The sequence below is a fragment of the Tinamus guttatus genome, unplaced genomic scaffold (genome assembly GCF_059628265.1).
Source record: "Tinamus guttatus ecotype Peru unplaced genomic scaffold, ASM5962826v1 Tinamus_guttatus_pri_ptg000151l, whole genome shotgun sequence".
Taxonomy (NCBI): Eukaryota; Metazoa; Chordata; class Aves; order Tinamiformes; family Tinamidae; genus Tinamus; species Tinamus guttatus.
This window is the reverse complement of record NW_028288685.1, coordinates 871542-895321: the sequence shown is the minus strand read 5'-3', so window position 1 is coordinate 895321 and position 23780 is coordinate 871542. Positions and strand designations below refer to the sequence as shown.

Here is a 23780-nt window from a genome sequence, read left to right as displayed (position 1 = left end):
AGGAGAAGAGGGTATCCATGGCTTCTGTAAAGGTACTGAACCCATCTTACCACCTTACAAAACTCTAATTTTGCTCAACACTGAAGCAAAGCTCAGAGCTCAAAGCTGAAGCTCAGAGCCGAAAGCTCCTCTGTACACCTCCCTATCCCATCTCTATCCCTTTCCCAACCACAGCCCTACTCTCCTCTTACATGTTCCTCATTCGTTTCTTTTCCCGTCAGAGGAGATACAGCGTCATTTTGAACACTGTTGCCATGAAAGTTCTCATTTTACTGCTTTCTCCAACCACTCATAACTTTCCCAAAGTCCTTTCTACCTTGATTTATAATCATTTTATGCAGCTCCCCAAACAGCCTAGTATCACACTCTATTACTGTTGAAGTGATTTATTTCAATGTATGTATGGATTATAACTGTGACAAATGTTGAAATCCCTTTAAACAAGCTGTAAATCTTATCCCCTCATCAGAAGAATTCTTAAATGCAGTAAAACGTCTTAATGTTCCTAGACAATCTTCTTTCCTCTCTTTCCCATTCTCACTCAGCAGACACCTCGTCCTCATGAAGTATGCTCAAGTGCGACCTAAAGATGCCCAAGCTTCTACTGGTGAAGGAAGTATAGTCTGAATGGCACTACAACCTCTCAACTATCAACCTCTCCTTATGCTCCCTGGCTCTAAGCCAACCAATTCAGGAATGCATGTCCATGGTCTTCTATCTTCTGCATTTTCTGGGACTGAAAAATAAACAAACACATACCTAGCAAAAAGCAGGCTGGACATCTTTGTTTTCTGGATGATAAAATACAAATATTGTTTATTGTGATTACACTCTATCTATGGTGACAATTAGTAAAAGACAACAGATAAGAAAGGACCATTTTGACGATCTATTCTGTTGGGACTTTTACAATACAAACCATCAAGTCCTACCCAACAATTGTATAGTCAACAATAGAAGGCAAGTACGGTGCAAAAGGACACCATACTAAGATATATCTTCCCCCCTTACCCCTGGAGAAGACAACCATGAGACATACATATAAATCTAATAAAAGTGTTTCAAAGTCAACTTTTCTATAAATATGAAATTCCCTTTCTACTTCATCAGCAGAGACTCCAAAGTACATCCTAAGTATTATCATTGCTGTCTTGTTATACCTTAATAAGTTCACTCTTCCATACTTTTAGTGATTTTAGTGGAAACTGTCATGCCTATATACCACTGCACAGATATTTTAATTCCATGGAAGGAAAATAAAAGAAAAAAAGAGAGAAGGACAGTAAAGTCTACTGCATCTACTGTGATTCATCTCTACCTACTGTAGGTTGGCAAAGACAGCAGATTTTATTCATGCATTATTTTAAATTAAACCATGCTCCAAAATTGAAATACTGCCCCGTCTCCCAAATAAGAAGAATAAAAAAAGTACACAATTAAAGACAGGGATTTTTTCTCAGGCAGCCACAAGATGGCAGTATTTTAGAACATTCTTGAGAGTTCTTGAAAAGTTGAAACGTTTCATTCTTAGAGCACAGGTTTTCAATACTGAGATAGTGGATAAAATAAAAAATACTAGTAAATTACTCTGAAATTACTAGTCTGAAATATGGTTAACTCTTCCTTTTTTTTTTTTTTTGGTAATATTAAACATACTATTTGATAATATACTAACATGGTTCCACATAGAAAATTACTATAACTGAGAAGGTAGGGATTAGGAGAGACCTGAAGTCTTTGCTAAGTCTTGTTCAGAGAGGACAACGGGCAGCATCAAGGGCAGAAATACTGAGCTGGAGAGTGGGCGCACAGAGAGCGTAAAGTTTTTTGAAGGTAAAAAGTACACAGGAGAGCATGCAAGTTACGGAATAAGCAAAATTCAACAGCAGTTGCATTTTAGATGTCATCTACAAAAACCAGCTCAGAGTGAGGGGTAGAAATCTCTGAAGGCAAAAAAGGCCCACAAACCAACAGAGCACTGAATGGCTATGGAATATTTATGTGATATTACCCTAAAAGGGCAAATGTGATTCTAGGATGTACTGAGAGGAAGATCACTAACAGGATAATACATATGCTTTTGAGATCAGCTCCTCTAATCATGCTCAAAGAGGAACTACAGTGGAGAAAGACTAGGAGGGCAAACATGGAAACCAAAAGGCTAAAAAGCATGGCTAGCTTATCTAATTGCCTTCATGCACAGTAAATCAGAAGCCTCTAGAAATATATCAGTATGGATTAATCCTCCGAAAGGCCAGCCAACAGTTAACACAAGGTATAAATTTACAGTGAATAAATGACTGTAGTGTCAGCCTACCACTTATCTTTCTACTTTCACCCTACATCCTTTGCATTCTCCCTCTCTGAAACCTAACTGGCAAGGTTCAATGTATCCATCAAATGGTCACAGGGAACTTGACAGGAAAGGGATGAATTTCCATTCAGTTAATCAAAATTCTGCTGGAAGCAAAGGGGAGGGAGGAGATGCTAAATTCACATAGCAAAATAGAGATTTTATCATTAAGGCATCTTTATTGGCTTCATTATAGGGCATGCAAGTGCACATATTCTCTAAAGGAAATAACTTGCAGTGAAACCCTGCTTGGCTGGAAAGAAAGCCTCTCTCCATTGCATTCCTAGAGACAGCAGAAGTAGCTATTTCTCGAGTCCAAGTTCCCCTGCTGTAGTGATATTTCTTCTGAAGAGACACCTTGAAACTAAATGTGGAATGCTGCCTTTCACATCACTTTTTTCTCTTCTGCTCCATAAAGGCAGAAATTGATGGAGGAAAAGAAGATAAGGCAGAGGGTCAGGGGCTGGGAATTGGCATTTCTGCATTTTTGCAGGGAACATAGTGAAGGAGAAGAGATGAAATGGAGGAGGATCTGGCAGCCCTTAGGTAAGCTGCGACAGAGGTTCTTTACTGGCTCAGCTCCTGCATCATCTTTGTATTTCACAGAAAGAGAGACCCACTATGACCAAAGAGCATTTCCTCTCTCCCTCACAGAAGGGAACTCTGCTTAAACAGATGAAGTTTTCAGAGAATGAGAACATCAAAACACTCCATAATCCACTGTGAGAGCTTTCCCACAGATCTGATCCTTGTCAGCTTGTGCCTTGCCCGTAATCTGGTTAAAGCTCAACTTGTTTCCGGAAGCACACTGGAGATGCACTCTAGATGGTACATGTTGGAGATCTGACAACTTCCATGGGTGCAAAAACTGATGCTGAAACAATCAGAAATTATGGAATCATATTGCTTGAAACACAAATTCTGAACATAGTCTAGCTCAGGGCTCTTCTTTTGAGGATACAGTGACGTAAGTTATGAGGTAAAGTTTCTATAATTCTTTGTGCAAGTGATGTACAGCTCTGTAAAGACACCCTATCAATCATGCAGTCCATCATCAGAGAAGTTCAGTGGGTATATGAAGAATAAAAATATGTGCATCTTTAAAAGCATCTCTAGTAAAGCCCCATTTCAAATGGGGATCTTGAAATTTACCTTATTTATTAAATGCCAGTTTAATAAATTTGTTTCAGTGGGTTTTTCAAGAGCAGGTTCTTGAGTGTACATCAGTGAAGATGAAACATTTTTAGCACAGAACAGCTGCCAAGTATGCGGTTCTAAATCTCCCTCTGTGGAAAGGTAAATATTTTGCCTACTCTTTTGCAGAGTAGGTTTCAGTTCAATGATCCCCTTATATTAGCTCTCACAGTATGTATAAGTATTGAGTAGAAACATAACAAAACAAAACAAAACTTAAAACATAACTTAAAAATCATTTATGAGAAGGATTTTTTGTTTCAAATGAATGGACACCTTAAAAATGAACAGAAAGAACACCACTGATGTGCCAAAGTCATGACCAGAGAGAAAGTGCTGTTGTAATACTAGACAGGTATTCAGTCAAGATACACGTGAGTTCAAGCGTGCTATTGACTGAACCACTGCACAGAACAAAGCATTGCATCACGAACAGGATTTGTACAATAATCTTATCACTATATCCATTTCTGCCTTTCTCTTGAAGTTGCTTAGAAGACAGCATTACTAGCAGCAATTTGATTGATGCTACTCACTTTCAGGATAAATGGAGGAGCAGAAAACATTTATCTGGCTAACTCATGCTATGCTAAGTTTGCTGTCCAGTTAAAGTATTTCTCTTTTTACAACCCATAGCTATGTCTTGATCTCTTCTACCAACATAACACTGAACAGTTGGAGCTGGCACTTTTATGTTTCTCAGCAAGCCAAGGTCACCGAGTTCAATGCCCAGCAAGGTAGACACCTTCTCCTCTTCTGCCCTCTGTAAACCTACAGTCTTCAGCTATGATTTCTTTCTTTCTTGGAAGAACCTTGTAGATCCTAATGCTCAGGATGATGCTGGGACTGCAGCACCCTCTGCTTTTTCTCTGTCCCATGGTTATGATAATATCACCCTTCTTCCCACACTTCTGTACCAGAATTCAAGGATGTTCAACAATTACATATAGATATTCATGGTGAACCTGCTGTGCTCTGGCACCTTGCTGGGAGGTGGGACAGGAGGGAAGAATTGGGAGAAAGGACTCAGCCATCTATAGACCTTTTCTCAATGCTGGAGCATAAACGCTGTACCATCAAGGAAGCAGAATGGGTTAAAAGCTGGAGGAACACTAAGGACACACCACTGTGGTAGCAGTGGTGCTGAGCAACCTTGATACTGCACACATTCAGGACTGCAGTAGCCAGCTACCATGAGTACATACCTTTTTTCCTATAACAGATTTTTTACTTTTTTACCAGTAGTGGAACAAGCAAGAACTCTTCAGGGAAGTAAAACTTTGATTGCTAGTGAAAGAAACCCACCTCAGCAGCAGGTATAAGCAGACTAAAGGTTTTTTTTCTTAAAAAATAAAATAAAATAAAATAAAATAAAATAAAATAAAATAAAATAAAATAAAATAAAATAAAATAAAATAAAATAAAAATTGAACCTGAAGTCTAGAGCAATAACTAAGACCTATTAAGGGGCAAATACTTAGCATATTCTTTTTCATCAACCACAGAGAGCTTTAGCATATCCATGTAAAAGCAAATCAGCAATCTAACAATATTTGTCCTCTTCTATTTGCCCACATTTTGCCTTCAGCAGAGCAGGGAATTGCCCTTAACCCATCAGCAGAAAACCTGATGGCTTTCCAAAGAGAACAGCCGCTAATGTGGTAAGGAAGCAGTGAGTGTATTCACCCTGTTGACATACCAAGTTTCATGGAGTCTTCATTCATGCTTACCTTATCAAATTGGGAAATTCCTAATCAGATGTGTCTGTTGAAGGTGAAGCTAAACTCAGCATATATGCTGTTTTTCAGCATATATCAAAATAGTAAGAGGGATCAGGAACCCTGAGAGAATTTAAATTATATGATAGAAATTTTCCACTCCAGAACAGTAAAACTAAACCAAAAGATGACTGTAAAATGCATTCCTTCCATGAATAAAGAGTATGTTGATTAATATTTCTTTCTTTCTTTGTTCCTTTCTTTCTTTTTACCTTCACATCTGGTTGACCAAAAGGAACAGGTAAAATATCTGGGTATGTGTGCTAGATCAGGGTATTACCAAGCAGTGTATACGGTCACACATTAGAATGAAGGCAAAGTACCTTGCTCAATATCCTCTACGTGGAAAAAAACTGTCACGAGGCAGAGATATAGCAATTCATGGGCCTTTTGGGAAACTGCACATTGGGCCAGATTTCTTGATATAATTTGAAGGTGCTCCACAGCAGAGCTGTCTGTGAGCTTGAGAAATGGCATGGGACAAGATGTGCTAAGCTTGTATTAAAGCATCAGCTGGCTTTCTAACATGATTTTAGAAGTGAACATGGTTCTATGAGCAATAAGAAAGAGTCTACGTAAGACAACTTTCCCAGTAACATTTTAAAGCTCCTCACGGTTTTCTGTTGCTGAGGGAAGAACCACAACAGACCTCACTCTTGAGGTTGAATTATTTTCTATTGTAGCATCCTACCAAATCTCACTGATTTGAAAATGTCTGCACTGTGCTCTCCACTTGTGGCACACACGCAGGCTTGCTCTGGATGTAGTGAAAACTTAGGCCGGACCAGACTGCACAGCTCTGCAGGGATTTTCATTTCAGTTTGGCATCTCACCCCTGTCCTTCCTCTCCGCACCACAGAATCAACAGCAGCAGCAGCAGAATTAAATCTCTCCCATATTTTGAAATGCTACACAACACTGCTCTCAGGAATCTGAACTTAGGAATTAAACAGAAGAAAGTACATTTCAAGTTCCTAGCATCAAATACTATTAAACTTAAGGATCTAAAATACTATTTGATGTTCTAACATATGTTTGTTTCCTTAAGCAACTGTTATTCAAGATGTTATCTATTGAAAACTATATAGGAGTGTATTTTTAATCATCTAATGACAAGGTTGTGTGCCCTTTTTAATCTCTGCTCCTCTACTCTCTCAAAAGGAAAATAAAGGAGCAAGTAGGAAAAACAAAATTGAAAAATTCACAAAAAGCAAAAACTACTCCAGCATATTTAATTGACAATTGTTTGGAGTAGAACATATTTGAAGTTTCCCAATATTTTTTTCAAAACTCCTAAGGAATGTGCATACAGAAACACAATTATAATGCAATTAAAACATATGTATTTTGCATGATTTACAACTAAAGGTTATTTCTTGTGCAGTAGCTTTGTGTAGTAACTTTGAAGTTTCAATTACAGTTCCTGTTTTATCATACTATTATTTATCTTATATCTCCCCGTATAACTATAATCTATAGTTTAGTTTATAATCTAAGTATAATCTCCCTCTACAACTACACCCAAAAAACAAACAAGCAAACAAACAAAAAAATATTCTTCAGTTAAGTTTTCAAGATAGGAGGGTAGAATTGCCCTTGGATATTCCTATCACTGCCAAGAGGCCTCGGGATTACAAAATTAGTTTAGATGCTCCAGTTTTAGATGGCCAAATTAGGTGAGAAGAAACCCATTGATAAGGCAAATAACGCATCTCTGCCTGCCAAAAAGCAGCCAGGACAAGTTCCCATCTGTGATGCTGCTACTACTGCTACTTGGCCAAGGAGCATTGGTGGCCACCACACGAGTGGCCCATACTAGGGACAGGTGAATGGATTTCTGAAGGTGGATTTCACTGTTCAAAGCTATAGTTTAATGGTACAATAAATTCAATTTTAGGGCTTCTTGTAGCATGGCACACAGTGCAAATGTACAGACTCAACCTTCCAGCTAAAATTAGTTAATCCACCTACATTTTTCAAAGATTGTATTGGCTGGCTTTTACAGAGGATCAGATATCATCTCTTGTCCTGCAGTTCGCATAAAACCAGGACCGCTTCCCTGTTGCACACTCCAAATAATATGCCAAGAATATGTTCCTATGCTCACACATGATCCAGATGAAATTTTTGCTCCAGGGTGATTTGCTAACGCACAGAGCCAGGTTAAATGATTATGGAATCAGGGCCTGTGTTTTAATGATAAAATTTCTATTTTGTTTTGCCCTGCTATGGAAAAGAAACATGCAGGATTCTGAGAATAAAGAAATATGAGAAACACGAGGAGAACTTGATTAGGCACTGATAAGCATGCTGTCAAGCATCCTGGAAATTACTTCTGCCTGAAGCTCTGCAAATCACTAATTTTTCAGTTAGATTGCTGAATTGGGAAAAAATAAAAATAAAACAGAACCAAAAAAACAAACACCAATGGCGTATTATCCATTATCGTAATAAAAGTCCAACATATTTTGTTTTATTCAAACAGTCTATTCTGTTTCCTTTTTTTCCACAAATGCTTAAAATGAAATATAATGGACAAAACTAACGGAGGGTTGTTACTAGCATCACGCTTTTACCAAAGGTACAGAAAGCAGTACATACATCCAAAATGTGGAAAAAATAGAGATTAGGTTGTTTTGAAGGAGGATCTGAACCCAGTTGGGAATTTGAACCCCAAACGTTCCAGGCAGAAGTTCAGAGCATTCCATGCTAAGCCTCGTGGTGGTTTTTGTTGACCCTGCCTCATTCTCCAGTATTAGTTAGATATCTATAGACACATACACACTACCAAATGTATTTCTTCAATCCTGACTATTTGAGAGGTTAAATTAAAATTCACAGAAAGAATTTTAAGATGATCAGAAAGCCGTTTTTGCCAATTTACTGTTTACCAAGTGTTTTCCCACCAGCATTCTCTAATCGGTGTAAGTACATATATAAGATTCAGAGGGAAGGAAAGACCTAAACAACTTGATAGAAAGATAGCTCTGTTTTTCAGACAAGATTTACTTGTACTTATGCAATGAAAACAAAACAAAACACGCAAAACTTAAAACAAAACAAACAAACAAAATAACAACAAAAAAACCTGAAGATATCAAAGCTGCTTTCTGGGTTTTGGAGGTTTGTACAAAGTCAAATATTTTTCCAGCCTTTCTCATATGAAAACAACAGGCACTTTTCACATCAGTCTGTGCTGCTGGCAAGTGCATTTCACTGATGGAAATTATTTCCTTTATTCCCAAATTAAATGCATTAATATGTATAAAAATACTCAGGAAAAAAATCCTAGTGAGCAATATTTGTCACAAAGTCAGCAGGATTAGAGGGAAGAAATAGCCTGCATGCATGCAGAAACTAAATACATGACAATTCTTCACTTAGGAAAGAAAGATGAGCAGGGAAATGTGGAAAGCCTACAATGTCATGACTGGCATGAAAGAGGGAAAAAAAAAAGGGTTACTGAGGATAATTACTCATAATTTCATCACAAAACAAGAACTGGAGACTACCCAAGAAGTCACTAGACAATAAGTCTATAACAAATAAAAAGGAAGCTCTTTTTCACAAAGTGCATAATTAGAGTGACATTCACAGAATTACATGGAGGACAAAAATATCTATACATTCCAAAAGAGAAACTAGAAAAATGGAACAATTTAAACTATGGTCCAGTTGCACTTCTGACTTAGGAAGATTTAGCAGAACACTTCTCTTTCTCTGCTGAGAAGGATGTCACCTTTTCCCCATCCCAGCTCGTCCCCTTCCTACTCCCTTTGGAAAGGCTGAAGCACTGCCTGGAGTCTAACATCATGACTGGTAGGGACCTGCAATGCAAGAAGTCCTTCTAGTGCACAGGGTGACGATGTCATGCTTGCCATAAAGGCAAGGGGTAATCTTAGTTTAATAAGGTGACTGCAGAGAGAGGATACAATTAGAATAAAGGGGAAGATCTCAAGTGCTTCAACTGAAAGCACAATGGAGCACAGTTCCGGTTACATAGGAAAAGAGACCCACCTCACAATATTTATTTTTCTTGCTCTGCAAAGGATTGTGTTGCTCCTGGGATTTATAGACAATGACAACAACAAGATTTTTCTAAAAGAATGATCATAATTATTTTTTCACGTTATAAAACTAATTTGGTCTGTGGAACTTGGCTACTGTTGTTGCTCTCAAATCATAGTCTAACATTTAGCAAGATAACAAATGCATTACACCACAGTGGAGGCTACTTATCTTGACACAGAGAACAGGAAAAATGATGAACATTAAAGTGAATTTAAAAAAAAAACCTCGCAGTCTCACAGTCAGTCTGTTCTCCTCCGTACCAATGCTCCTTCTTCCAAAGCCTACTTGCACACTTTGACACAAGGGCTCTGAAAAGACTACAATATAAGGTCCTTGCTCTTGATCCTAAAAATAGTCTTATTATCATGTGTGACTATTACTACAAATGTATCCCACAAGAGGAGAATTGCTATAAGTAGGACACAGAGGAAGCAGTCTCACTTACAGATACTGCAGATCTGTCACAGATGACTCAGATGTGTGAGTCAACACTTTAGCTCTAGAAGGCTGTGTATATGCTCAAAAGTCAACAGGATCTTTTTTTTTTTTTTTTTTTTTTTTCTGTTCCAACAGAGATTTGCACAGAAATATCAGCTTTTAGCTGATAAATATTTAGCATTTTGGTTTACAATTCTTAATGTAAAAGGGCTGCAGTATTTAGGTCAGAGCATTTGAATAAGACAAAAAAAAACAAAAAAAGTCTGATGAAAAGTTTCAGCCTTTGTAACATGTAGCATTTGTACTTCAGAAAATAGAAATACAGTAATGAATGTAACTATTGGACCAGGTCAGCACAATCTCTTTCTCCTCTGAAATACTCCAAGGGTTACCATCTGGAAATTTGGACTACATTACGCCACAGTCTGTGCAGAATAATTTTGTAGCTTGTAATAAGAACTTAATTCCTATCTGGGTTTTAAAAGTATGTTTTTTGACAGTACTCTTGACAGCTAATTAACATGTGTCACTACTGCATTGAGTTTTATGCTGTAATGCATAAAGTTAATCTCACTTTTCACAAGTGTAGGGAAAAGGCATATTCTCTTCCTTGACCCGTGTACTGCATTAGAAAAACATTTATGTCACTTTTCAATATTATATTATTATTATTCAATCAATAATGCTTTATGTGTAATATTTTTGTTTTCTTGTGGTTCTAAAAACATGAATATAAAATAAGATACCTTGCAATTTATATAATTAGAGAAATACAAAAGAACAAGCATATTTTCATGTCAGAACCCATGGGCAGGTTTTCGAAAATGCAAATAGCTGCCTAAACCCTACAGAAATTCACTCATTTCGCATTTATGCCCCTGAAAAGTCTGTAGTTTTGGGTTACAAAAATCTCATAATCAAACCTAAGGATTTGATCTTAATACTATGTTACCCAGCCATCCAATGCAGTTGGTCAAAGAGGAGTTTTCTCTACTAACTACAGAGTATGTTAGTGTTAAAAATACATTCACAGAATTCATAGCAAAACAGTATTTAAGCACATGCATTACTTCAAGTATAGAAATAGACCTATTACAGGAACTGGAAGTAAAGGGGTAAAGTATACAAGCCTCAAGGACCTCATCTTGTACAGCAAAGTTTGAATACCACTTAACTCCTATATTGGCAGAAGTTACCATAATTCCACTAAGTCAGAGCTGTAGCTACTTCAGCTGAGAGAATAGCTCTCTGTTATCACCTATAGGGAACAAAAGGTTTGATCCAAACCTCCATTAATCACCTGATATTAGTGGGTTTAGGATTTAGACTTATAAAGCAATATATGAATGTTAGCAAACTCTGATAATGTAGTAGTGACTTTTCTCCTTGTTTCTAAATCTGCTTGGAAGGTTGATTTCACTGAGTGAAATAAAACATCATACTAATGATGCTGCTTTTGAGAAAAGGAGCAATTATCACATTAATTCAGGTATAGCTATTCAGGCCATTCTCCCCCAAATATAAGTTTTGTTCATGAGTGTCATGAGTGATAGTGTAAACAAGCAGGAGACATTTTTACAGTGTACTAACACCAATCAGTTAACATATATGCAGAAAAATAAATTAATAAATAAAATAGGAACTTAAGATTGCAATGATAACTTTCCCATGACTTTCAAATGCATCCACTGCAGTGCTGGGACCAACGGTAGTGGTGGAGTGGGACGTACACGTGCTGTGCTTGCTCCAGATCAAGCGAGAAGCGTGCGTATACATTGGGGAGGAAGAGCTGAAGTGGGCAAGAGAAGAGGGAACGTTCCTCTTTTGCAGGGCAAATGCACACACTTCCTTATCTAGCAGTGACCTGACCTTTAGTTCTTATAACTGCAGTGATCTCAAAGGAAACTGAGAAAAGAAAGCAAGCTTTAAAACTGACCTGCTTTTCATTTTCATCCTCCAGCCTCAGTCGGTCCTCGATGCAGTTCCTGGCTTGGAGGAACGCCTTCCTCTGAGCCCTCTCTGTCAAAATCCTCACAAAGATCCCATACAAATTTACACTAACAAAAAGGATTGCATTGGCCACAAGCTGCAAGAAAGAAAGAGAAATAAGTGTTTTAAAATGCAGATTCTTGTTTCACATTTCTGCTCAGCAAAATAGAAAATTCACAGTCTAAGTTTTCTTAGACAATATTACCAAAAACTGGTCCTCCAGCATACCTACACAGAAACAGTAATGGTACCAGCTACCACAAGTCCAGACAGACAATATTCACTATTATACAATTTCTCACCTACTGAAGTTAATTTCTCTTATGATAACTTATTATTTTCTTTCATCTTCAGGTCTTTCATCAGCCCCATGTCAGACCTATCCACTTACTAGGAGTAGTATCTTCAGAATTCATTTAATTATGATACACCCAGAAGACAGAAATTATGTTGTAGGCAGGGAAATTATTGTCTTACAGTTGGGAGGCAAGACATTGCCGAAATCTGTGACTGCATCAAAATGGAACCCGGGGTTCTCTAAGCTTTCACATTATGCAGGTGGTACTTGGAAAATCTGGTTCTCTTCCTACATCACTACTGATAGGGCCATACTGAATTTTTGAATAGTTTCCCCCAAATATTATTGACTCAATATTTCAATGTGGCTCTGAGAAGATCCTGAACACTTTCAAATGACCACTCATGGCACAATCCAAGCCCTGCAGGAATGCAGAAGCAGTGAATTACTTTGTAATTATTGTATGAACAGTGCCCTGGTGAAGAACACATACATGATTCAATTGCCCTTCTGATTTATGATGTTTTTATGTTCATATGTGAACATAAAACATATGTGAATGTCATGCATTAATTAACTAAGCTAAATAACACTGGCTTGGACCCAGCTGAAGACAATCCTGACCAAGTTTCTCATCATGTCCCTGTTAACTGAAATGATGCAGTTATAGCGTTATGATGTTAATAAAATTTCGTATTATCTGGCTGTCTGTAGATGGCAAATTCTGCAATGCACTGATTGTTTGGAAAGGAGGAAATGAGGCCTGCTTACCTAATATCTTTTTGGTCTGATGTCCCTTATTTACCATAGTTACTACCACAGCATGAAAAAAGAAAAAGGAGAGAGAAAGTAGATGGTATAAGCTTTGTAAATTCCAAAATTTTAGATCTCAGGTGGAACATAAAACTAGTCAAGACAGGGCATAATAGGAGCAAAGAAAGATATTGTAATAAAAATAACCCCAAAATTATGTAAAATTCCGGTTATAAATTTTAGTTATATGGATTTTGTTTCTCATTTTCAGATAAACATACTACAGCTGAGCTAATACCCTTTTACTGTCACACGCTCTGCTAATGTAAACTGAAGTGTAGTCCACTGCCACATGTTTGCATGGCACAGCAAGACCAGCTGTACCCACAATAAAATCAAAATAAAAGAAAAAAATCCCACTAAGATTGCTGTAGAGAATGAAGGAAAAAACCACTATGGGGTGAAAATTCAAGACCAATATGGTAAGTAATTCAGTCGATATGCTAAGTAAAAATTCAAAACAATGACATTCAGGAACTTCCTACTGGTTTTGGGCAACATTTTGGAAGACTTGCATTCCATAAAAATAAGAAAGTTTCTCAGGTGTTTAACTAATGACAGTACACACCTCCATCTCCCAGTGGTCTCAATATAATGGAGAGAATTGAAAGAGTCACTTTGGGCAGATGTAAGATCGCTACGGATTGACAAGGCCTCTATTTTCACTTTCTTGGACAAGAACCGAACTGTAAGTAAGGTAAATTTCAACCTAAGAATCTTATATGCTGGTTATTACATAATCACTTCTCAGACATGGTAGTAGGGAGGAATTACTATTTATAAAAACACTTTGAAGATGAAAAGCATACATGAGTCTATTATTCCATGACACAGACTGAACATAAACAGTCTACAATTCCTATCCTGCTTTATCTTTTTACATCACAGGGAGCTCTTTGAGGTACATCAAGTTTCAGCACAAGTTAAAACCCCACTAAAATGAAATTACTACAGAAATTCCCACAGAATCTCATTTTTTGAGGCATGAATACTGCCACATTTACCTCATGCCTGCATTTCGTCATGCTGAAGTACAGCAACAACAGGGTGTTGCAAAACTAATTCTTAGAAATGCAGTGGGAGAAAGACAGAAGGGCCAAGACATAGGCAGAGGCAGTGAGCAGTGACCATAGCATAAACAACCAGGACATTTATGGACAATGCATTTGCTTGGCCCCATCCCTATAGAGAACAGCTATATATAGTACAGAGTGGAAAACTAATCTGTATGTATTCAGATCAGAGTGGCCCAAGAAACAGATTTTTTACCCTTAGAGAGTGTGTGCGCACACACATGCACACACACGCGCGCACACCCCTCATTTCCTGGTGTTCAACCAGAAGCAGTAAAAGACCATATATTTTAACAATCTGCCAGCTGTTTTGGGACTATCATTATGATTTCACTCAAACAATGGTGATCACCTGGACCCTAAGTAACCAGTAGGAGGGTTCCTGCAATTAGGCAACCACTTTCAAACACAGCATGGTAAGTCATTTTCTAAAAAAACTTTGAACAATTTAAGATAAAACATAGACTTAGCTGCCAGCTCTGGCCTGCAAGGAATCAAGAAAAGTGATAAAGCAAGTAAAAGATTCATAGATTTCAAAAAATGAGAAAAGAAAGTAGGGCAGATTGTCTCCTGAGATAAGAATTCCTCCTCTCCACAACCTATCTGCTACTTAATTACTATTTTTTCCCCATAAATATATTCTCTCTCTATAGGTTTCTCAAATGCATACCATTTTGTAGTCCCCTTCACTTTAATATGTAAATAGCAACTCTTGTGCTCTATATACACACAGACATATGTAACCACACATATTATCTGATGTAACTCTAGGAAACACTGAGACATGCATTTAAAAGCAAGGATCTTTTAAAAAGTATTGAGGCAGACAAAACTGCTGAAAGATCAAGCAGTTTAATTTGAAATCTTTCCTACATTGTTCACTACACTACTACTTAGTATCAAAAAAAAAAGATGTTCTTTAGGTTTAACCGTTATCGTTTACCAACCAAACAGCTGAAGAAGAATTAAATTCTATTTACTTAACACACCACAAAATGGCTCAAGACATTTCTTATTCTGCAACTTCTTTCAAACTCTGATACCTGTAAAAGGAGATTATCTATCAGCAGGAATAACAAAAGGGTACCAGGATCAGCAAAGCTATTTTGTGATTTAGATTGTTGCCACCAAATCTTGTCCTGCACATGAAATCTGCTGCACTTACGTACCAACATCCCGACCTTTAAGGTTCATAGTAGGACACAATCTTCATCTCTGGATGGACTCTGTGGCACAGTTCCCTGGGACACGGACTTTGGGCGGTGTTGAGAAAGGCAGGCTTTGAGCACACAGAGCTACTCTTGTCTGCTATCTAGTCAGGGATTGAAAGTTCTAGAAGGCGTTTCAGCCATATTTCTGTCCCTTATTTTCTCACCATTGACTTTCACATGTCTGTGACATTTCTCCACCCCATGTTCCCCATCTCTCAATGGAAAAGGAATCAGAAAAGCAGTCAGGTACCCTACAGCTTTTTACTAAGACTCCCCAATAAATTGACATACTTTACAATTCAACCACTGTACTCAAGAAACCGCCTTCCAGGCTTGTCCATTTTTTCTGAAGAGTTTAATTCTCAAGCTTGACAGTGATGTTTTTGGTCTCCTTAGCTTATATATGCTTTGAAAAGCAAGGTGAATATCACTGCTCCTGAGCCCGCTCTATGTTTCTATAATGCTAAAGGGCAATTTACCCTGTTTCTCAGCCTAGTTTGAGAGTGTGCTGGGGAGTGGAGGCTACCAGTGCAGCAATGCCTGTGTAGCTTTCCCGAAGTTTCACATAAATGCCTCATAGAAAAACATCACTATTCCATGAAGGCCTAGATTGCTTCTAGATTACTCAAGGACTTCTTTACAGAGTGGTCTTCATGTGGGTGGATATCAAAATAGTCAACTAAAGTAGACTAAATGAGAATTATAAATTCCCAAAGATTAAATTTAAGGGGTTGCTCTCCCAACTCCTCTTTCTAGAAGTTGGATTTATGGTGGGAATAGGACTGAGGATTTGTTTCAATAATTAGCTCTCTCAGGACTGTAATTCAGTGTCTAATATAAAATATTTGATATATTCTCAGCAATATGAACTGTCATGCCACCCCAAGAGAAAAAGGAGAACAGTTAGGAAACATCATTGGAAATTAGGAGTTAGGAGTTAGGAGAAGAGCTAAGAGTTAAGAGCTAACAGTTAGGAGAAGAGCTAAGAAAAGCAGTAGTTCCAGACAAAGGCTTAAATCTGCAGAAAAAGCAAGATCAAGACAGTTCTTGAATATCTCAACCTTCGGTGGACTGATAAAGCAGGAGATACAGAGAACCTGGATTCTATTTCCAGTTTTGCCTAATAAATGAATTTTACTACAAGTAATTTCTGTGCTACTGTTGTTCCTGTTATGCAGACAAAATAACATTTACTCATTCTGTCAAAATACTTTGAGATATGGCAATGAAATGCATTATTATGAAACAGGAGTTTCTATTGGGTGGCATACCTCTCATGAAAGAGTCTTGAACTTCTTAGCAAAATGAGTCAGTGCTTCCACCATTAAAACTGCTGAAGAGCAAGGCAACACTGCACAGTGTATGAAAATGAGTGCTATCACAAACAAGGCCTATTGAAAGTTTAAAAAAAAAACGTTTCTCTTTTTCCTGTTGCAGGAAATGCTATCATTAGAGCAGTGCTTTATTTGCAACTCAAGAGAACTTCAAGATGAGATCAATTCTAATATTTTCAGATGCACAACTGCTTCTTGATCCTGATGCAGCTTTGTTAACTCAGGCAATTCACTTACTTAATCAACTCACTTTGCAACCCTTTGAGAATGCTTAATTACTACATCTGCTCCCTCCTTGTATTGAAGTGTCATAACACAGGAGCAGAGTGCTGTTCCTTTTGGTCCTAACTGCTTCCCAAAAAGCACTCCCCAGCACAAAAAAGAGTCAGACAAATAACCTCTGGATTATACAAATTTCTTATTTTCCATAAAAAAATCTTCTTTTATGTCTATTTTTTTTTCTAATTGTCTTAAGCCACTTATTAATCATAGAATCATAGAATGCTTAAGGTTGGAAGGGACCTCTAAAGGTCATCTAGTCCAGCCCCCCTGCACACACAGGGTCATCTAGAGCACGTGGCACATGACTACATCCAAGTAGGTTTTGAAGATCTCCAGAGAAGGAGACTCCACATTCCAGTGCTCTGTCACCCTCACTGTTAAGAAATTTTTCCTTAAATTCATGTGGAACTTTTGATGCTTCAGTTTCCAGCCGTTTACTCTAGTTCTGTCATGGCTACCAGTGAAAAGAGGTGCTAATCTGCTGTGCTATTCTTCCTTCACTTGACTCCTTAACACATGCTAAGAAGGGACCAATAACTAATTATTTCAGTGATCCCACAGGTCTGGACAACTGGGCAGTGAAAAACCTCATGCAATTCAACAAGGCCAAGTGCAAGGTTCTGCACCTGGCGTGGAATAACCCCAGACACCAGTACAGGCTGGGGACTGACCTTCTAGAGGGTAGCTCCAGAGAAAGACCTGGGTGTCATGGTGGACGACAAGTTGACCATGAGGCAGCAGTGTGCCCTCGTGGCCAAGAAGGCAAATGGGATCCTGGGCTGCGTTAAGAAGAGCGTCTCCAGCAGGTCGAGGGAGGTGATCCTGCCCCTCTACTCAGCCCTGGTGAGGCCAGATCTGGAGTATTGTGTCCAGTTCTGGGCTCCACAGTACAAGACCGATGTGGAGCTGCTGGAGAGAGTCCAGCACAGGGCTGCAAGGATGATCAGGGGTCTGGAACATCTGCCCTATCAGGAAAGACTGAGAGAGCTGGGCCTGTTCAGCCTGGAGAAGAGAAGGCTGAGAGGAGATCTAATCAGTGTCTAATCAGTTTAATCAGGTAGTTAAGTGCCTCAAGGGAGGCAGTGAGGAGGATGGCTGCTTTTCAGTGGTGGCCACCAACAGAACTAGAGGAAATGGCAGAAACTGAAGCATCAAAAGTTCCACAGGAAGTTTAGGAAAAATTTCTTAACAGTGGGGGTGACAGAGCACTGGAACAGGTTGCCCAGAGAGATTGTGGAGTCTCCTTCTCTGGAGATCTTCAAATGCCACCTGGATGCAGTCCTGTGCCACGTGCTCTAGGTGACCCTGCGTGTGCAGGGGGGTTGGACTAGATGACCTCTAGAGGTGCCTTCCAACCTTAAGCATTCTATGATTTTATGAACATGCACTGACAGAATAGCTGACATGCATTTCTTGATGAAGTTACATCATTGGTTTCTGCTCATCTGGTGTCAGCAGCAATTATCTCCAAATGAAGCAGCAGAGAAGTATGATGGAATTTCAGAATTTGGACTGATTGAATCATAAATTTAAGTTTCCAAAAACTTGTGTAATTCTGCAGCTCAAAAGCTTTCTGAAAAAGATATTTTGAGTACTTCAGTTACCAAATATTTGTTTTTCTATGATAAAATCCCACACTGCTATCTGCCTGTCTGGACTCTCCCTCAAATGTGTGAAATAGGGATTTATGAAATGCAATTTGAATTCCTACTTTTGAAGTCATAAACTGTTCTGCCTTGCTTAGTGAATTTCTGAAAAGAATTCATAATTCCATCATTTTTTACATACCACAATAACAACAAATAAAAATTTTCATTTGTGTATGAAGACTTAAGGATTTTTTTTTTTACAAAGGAAAAAAAGATGTGCTTTTTAATTTTATTTTAAAGAGAAAGTGGAAGCTGATTATTAATTTTTAGCCATCACATTGGGAAATAGAAAAAAATATACAACAAAAGACCTACTCTTAATACACAACAAAGCACTGAAATATATGATTTTATACATAAGAAGTAAAGAACTAAATAGGAAAAAAAAATGCAAGCAGCATACAGGCTGCAACACCTACAGACACAATTTTTCTATTACTTCAAACTGTTCCAAATAAAGAATGAATTCATAAAAGCTGTATTTTCAGGAAAGAAACCAAACATATAGCAGTACTCCATTAGGAATGGTTGGCCCAACCACAGCTGTGCTGTTTGAAACATTCTAAACGCTAGGCTGTTCTGAATTGCTGCTACAGAAAAGCAACAAGAAAATGGTTATTTGCCTCCACCTAAAGCCTATTTTTATACACACATGTACTAATACACATTTATTAGCAGTCATTTGATTGCATTGAAAATTTTTCATTTCTTTTGACATCCATTAAGCCCCAGTTACTATTAGCCATATCTCCATTTACCAAACCAGATCTTACCTACGGCTAATTACAGGCTATTTCTACACAAATCAACAACTTTCTCCAAAGCCCAAAAAAGTACAGGGGCTACTCAGAACAGAAAAGAATATTTGAAGTATACCATGTAGAAAGCAAAAGCAATTTTGCACTCATTCACACAAATCAGTCTATCTAGGTATACAAAAAAAAAAAACAGGTTGATCTCCATGTTTTTCACTACAAGAGAGTCTGTGAATACCTGTCAGATGTGATATAAAAGATATCATGCTATCTCAGGTAGCATCTCAGATATGATGCTATCAGGTACTTCTCTTGTAGTTGTACTATGCTCTTGCACTCTAGGGTGTGTAACAGGTTCACAAGAGAACATAAACCTTAACTGTAATGATAAGGTCTCAATCATTTCCATCTGTGGAAAACTGCGGCAATGAGCTGCAGAAAAAAAAAGTCAACAAACTGTCACAAACTGTCTTACATTGCATTTCTAATAAATTTCTTCAGGTTGAGAGAAGAGAGGAAAATGTTACTTGTTCCTCTTTCCTAATTTACCTATTACTCTCTTTTTTAGTATTTTGTGAGTCATAAAAGAACAAGCAAGTCCTCAAGATCAGCTGTGCTTTGGGGTGAGTTGTTATGGGTACAGGGTTTTTTTTGGACGCAGCTGTTCTACATGAAGTAGAAAAGTGCATCTTTCTCCGGTTTTCTCATTAGTTTGCATAATGCCATTTTGTACAATAACAGTAGAAAACTGTTTGTCTCCAAATCACAAAGGAGTTCCAGTGTGACAACTTTATAGGAGAAGAGCAGTTATTCTGCAGGACAGCGACAGAGCTGATTACAAAGCACTGGCTTCTAGGTCTCATTGCTCTTCTTTATCAAAGTAATTAAAGTAGTTCTTTTCAAATCTAGGAACTGAACCACGGAGGATAAAATACTATCATGGTATCATATTACAAATGATGCAGTGACACAGAAATATCTATTTCTATTTGATACTGAAATACTGTTACTCTTTTGCATACATAACCTAGTCTCAGTCCCAGGTTTAAAATTTTATTCTTGGAAAGTCAAGTGCCTAAAATCTAGGAATTGCAACCCCCTTTTTTTCTTTTTTTTTTCTTTTTTTTTTTGAATTTAGCTTCCGGGATATTGTTCAACATCTAAGTGAGTACAGCCAGATTTCCAAGTCAATGTATGACAGTAGGATTATAGGTATACCACAGATGAAAAAATCAACACAGGGAAGTTGAAACAGCTGTCCAAATGTTATGCTGTAAAGAATTCATCATTATGAAATGATATAACAAATGACATATATATATATATGTCATATATATATAACAAATACCATTTCTGGTGGCTTATTGTCAGGCACACATTTTTTTATATCCAGAATAGTACTTCAAACTTCTTTTATGCCATTAAAAAATGCTAAATAAATGTCAAAAAATACACAGAAGTCTTCCAAGAACTCACCTGCAACTTTAATTAATTGATCAAACTGTGAAGCTTTGATTCTCACTCACTGCAAAAACACCTGGTCCTTTTACAGATGAATGAAGGCAGCCAGATATAAAAAGAGGGAAAAGGTGCCCACACAGCTCTGGCTGTTTGCATATTGCTAAGCGAAAACATGGCTGGATTAGGACTAAACTGATCTCAATCAGCTTCCTTTTCCACCAAAAAGACTGCCTCCTAGATCTGACAAATGTTGTCTTGTGTTTCTTTTCTCTCTCTTCCCCCCCCCCCCCCCCCCGCCCTTTGCACAAATCTCTGAAGCTGTGGGTGAATGATGTCACTTTTGGGTGAATGTCCTGAAAAGTTGAAAGCATTTGCCTTAAGGAAACCATGTTCTATTACACTGAACCTATTCACTTTCCTCCTGTTGTGCTTTACAACTTGCAAGAGCTGTCTCTTCAGATAATAAGATTTTCACTCTTCAGGGTTATTTAAGCTATGACATCTTCTGCTAGTGTTGGCACTTGAGAGTTTTAATACAGAGAAAGTTGCAAAGCAGTCATTTAAGGAAAAAAAGAAGCAGAGAAGGCTAATCATTTTCATGTTCAACTTTGAAAATTATTTCTCTTAAGAGAACCAGTCTATGTAGTATAATAGTAACCAATGGATCAAGCAGTAAGTTGAGGGGAAATTTTAAAAACACATATTTTCTGTCCAATTTTTATTTGATAGACCTAATAGGAAAACAAAACACTAAACTTCTGTTTAAACTTCTGTTTAGTCACCAATCAGTGATTTCAAGAAAAGTTAATAAATTCTAAAGATGAAACACTAGGAAACCAACCCAACTTTGCTGATTTTATAGAAGTCATTATTAAAACAGTTGAAATGTGCAAAGAAATGGAGGCATGATTCTATGGTTGGAATTTTGGAAAGATCAAATTGATGCATACAAAACTCACTGCTTGATCAGGAGCCTAGAGAAAAATGTTATGCTGATTTTGAGAGCAACAGGATCTTTTTAAAGAAATATCATGAAAGCACACAATTAATAATTTACTGAGTTGGTATGATCTTTTCATCATCTGTAGATTTTCTGTCTGTTTTAATGCATTATCATTCGCATGCAAAAAAATATTTTGGGATAAAAAAGGTACAATATTGTGGAGGCCACTCAAAGCCACAGAGACGACTGCATAAATAAATAAAACCATATGATCATAAAACTGGAAGAAAATAACAGGAACAAAAGCAAGTATGATAAATGGGAATAAAGGGAAAAAAGGAGAAGGATTGAAGATAAATGAAATGAGTAAAACTAGAAGTGAAATATGCCTACTCAGAGCAGGAAAGAAGAGCAATAAGAGGATTAGAATTACAGATATGATGCTGTATTTAGAAAAATCTATAGTACCATCTTAAAGACAGGGTGTTTTTTGACTTTTTTGTTCTTTCCATTTTTTTTTTTGCCAATGCTCTATTACAGAGTTTATTTTGAATAAATTTTGAATAAATATATGCTCTTATAGTTAGCATATATCCTAAAATTCTTCCCAGCTCTCATTTAAAAAATGAAAGTCCTCCTTCCTGCAAACTGTCTGGAGGATCTCTTTTCTGCTTTGAATGTCTTGCCAATTTTGATGGGGCTAATGCTGTCCATCTAATTAGGAATGCACGGAATGCACGCTCTTAAAGGAAATGGTCGTATTTCTATATACACACTGTAAGAGATCGCTAACAGTAAAATTTCATGCCCTGCAAAAGCATAGGATTTAACTGAATTATTGAGACTGCTGAAAAGTACAGGAGAAAACAAAATGCATCTGTAGTTTCTTATTTTGCCTCATAAGACATTGTCTCCCCTTTTTCATTTGTAAAGCCCCAAAGCAAACTGTTGAGTGCTAAGGAAAAAAAAAAATTATTGGAACTATTCTACTATGTCTTACCATGTCATATTACTTCTTCCTTAACTATACACAAATCCCCTCTTAAGGCTTTTCTCTCTGCACTCTCTTGTGCACAAAGAAACTAAAAAATGAAAAGTATGGAACACAGCATGATCTCCTCAGCTCAGCTTTATTTTTGTTTTCCTCTAGTGTAGACTCCACATGTTCTTGGTATGAACCTGAAGATGCAAGGGAAATCCAGGACTGGGCTCCACTAAATCGACCTACAGATCTAAATCGATCTGTAAAGTCCCCAGTAGCTACAGACTTGTAGAGGGAAAGAAGTGGTGCTGAGGACCTGATGGCCACACTGTGTGTGTTTTGGGAGATGTTACTCTGGACTAGCTCAAGTCGTATCCTGAGTACTAATTAGCTCACTTCCCACTGAATTCCATGTTCTAGAAGACACCAGGTGTTTTACCAGAAATAAAAAAGAAAAACAGATTCATACTTTTTTTTTCTTCCATATGACGCAAATAATAATTAGTTTTTTCGAAAGGATGTACTAGTTTGCAAGCCTCAAAGGACTTGTGTCATAAAGAATGCACAGGTACAGAAAAGATGGTGCTTCCAGTATAGAGATATGTGTAGAAATCTATTAACTATAAATCTATTTGAAAAGATAATAAAATGGGCTCATAATAAAGTAGACATAACTATTCATTATCCTGGAGGTGTATGAGCAAGCTAAAATATGCATAGAACTCTGGCAGGTCCTTATAACTCTGTGGGAAACCTTTACCTACAGAAAAAGTGAAGTATTAACCACCAATGCATTCAATAACTTGCCAATAATTTAAGTATTTTCTACATCTCCTGAAAGCTCTAGAAAAGCAACTAAATAAGTAATCCCTCAATCATTTTAGGATGATGTCAGAAACAATCCTGGAAATTACAAGTCTATATCCTCATAAGAGGAGATTTAGCAATAAGATATGTGGCATTGAATTAATGCTTCATATTAACTGTGTGGATAATTATGACTTAACACATCTAGACCACAAATATAGGTAGCAAAATATAATGTCACAGCAGTCTCCAACTGCTCTATTTTTCTCCTTTCTTTTTCACTGTCTATGCCTGAGAATAAAAATAGATGTGAAACATATATTCTTACAACAAAATCATAAATGAAGAA

General features: G+C 37.4%; 1 protein-coding gene across 1 annotated transcript in view; it reads right to left on the bottom strand.

Annotated features, from left to right (window-relative positions):
• ADCY1 (adenylate cyclase 1) overlaps positions 1-23780 on the bottom strand; it is a 132603-nt gene that overhangs the window by 80327 nt on the left and 28496 nt on the right. The window contains exon 2 of the mRNA XM_088522388.1: positions 11771-11920. Within this exon, the coding sequence (XP_088378514.1) occupies positions 11771-11920 (150 nt within the window). The remainder of the gene's footprint in view (positions 1-11770; positions 11921-23780) is intronic.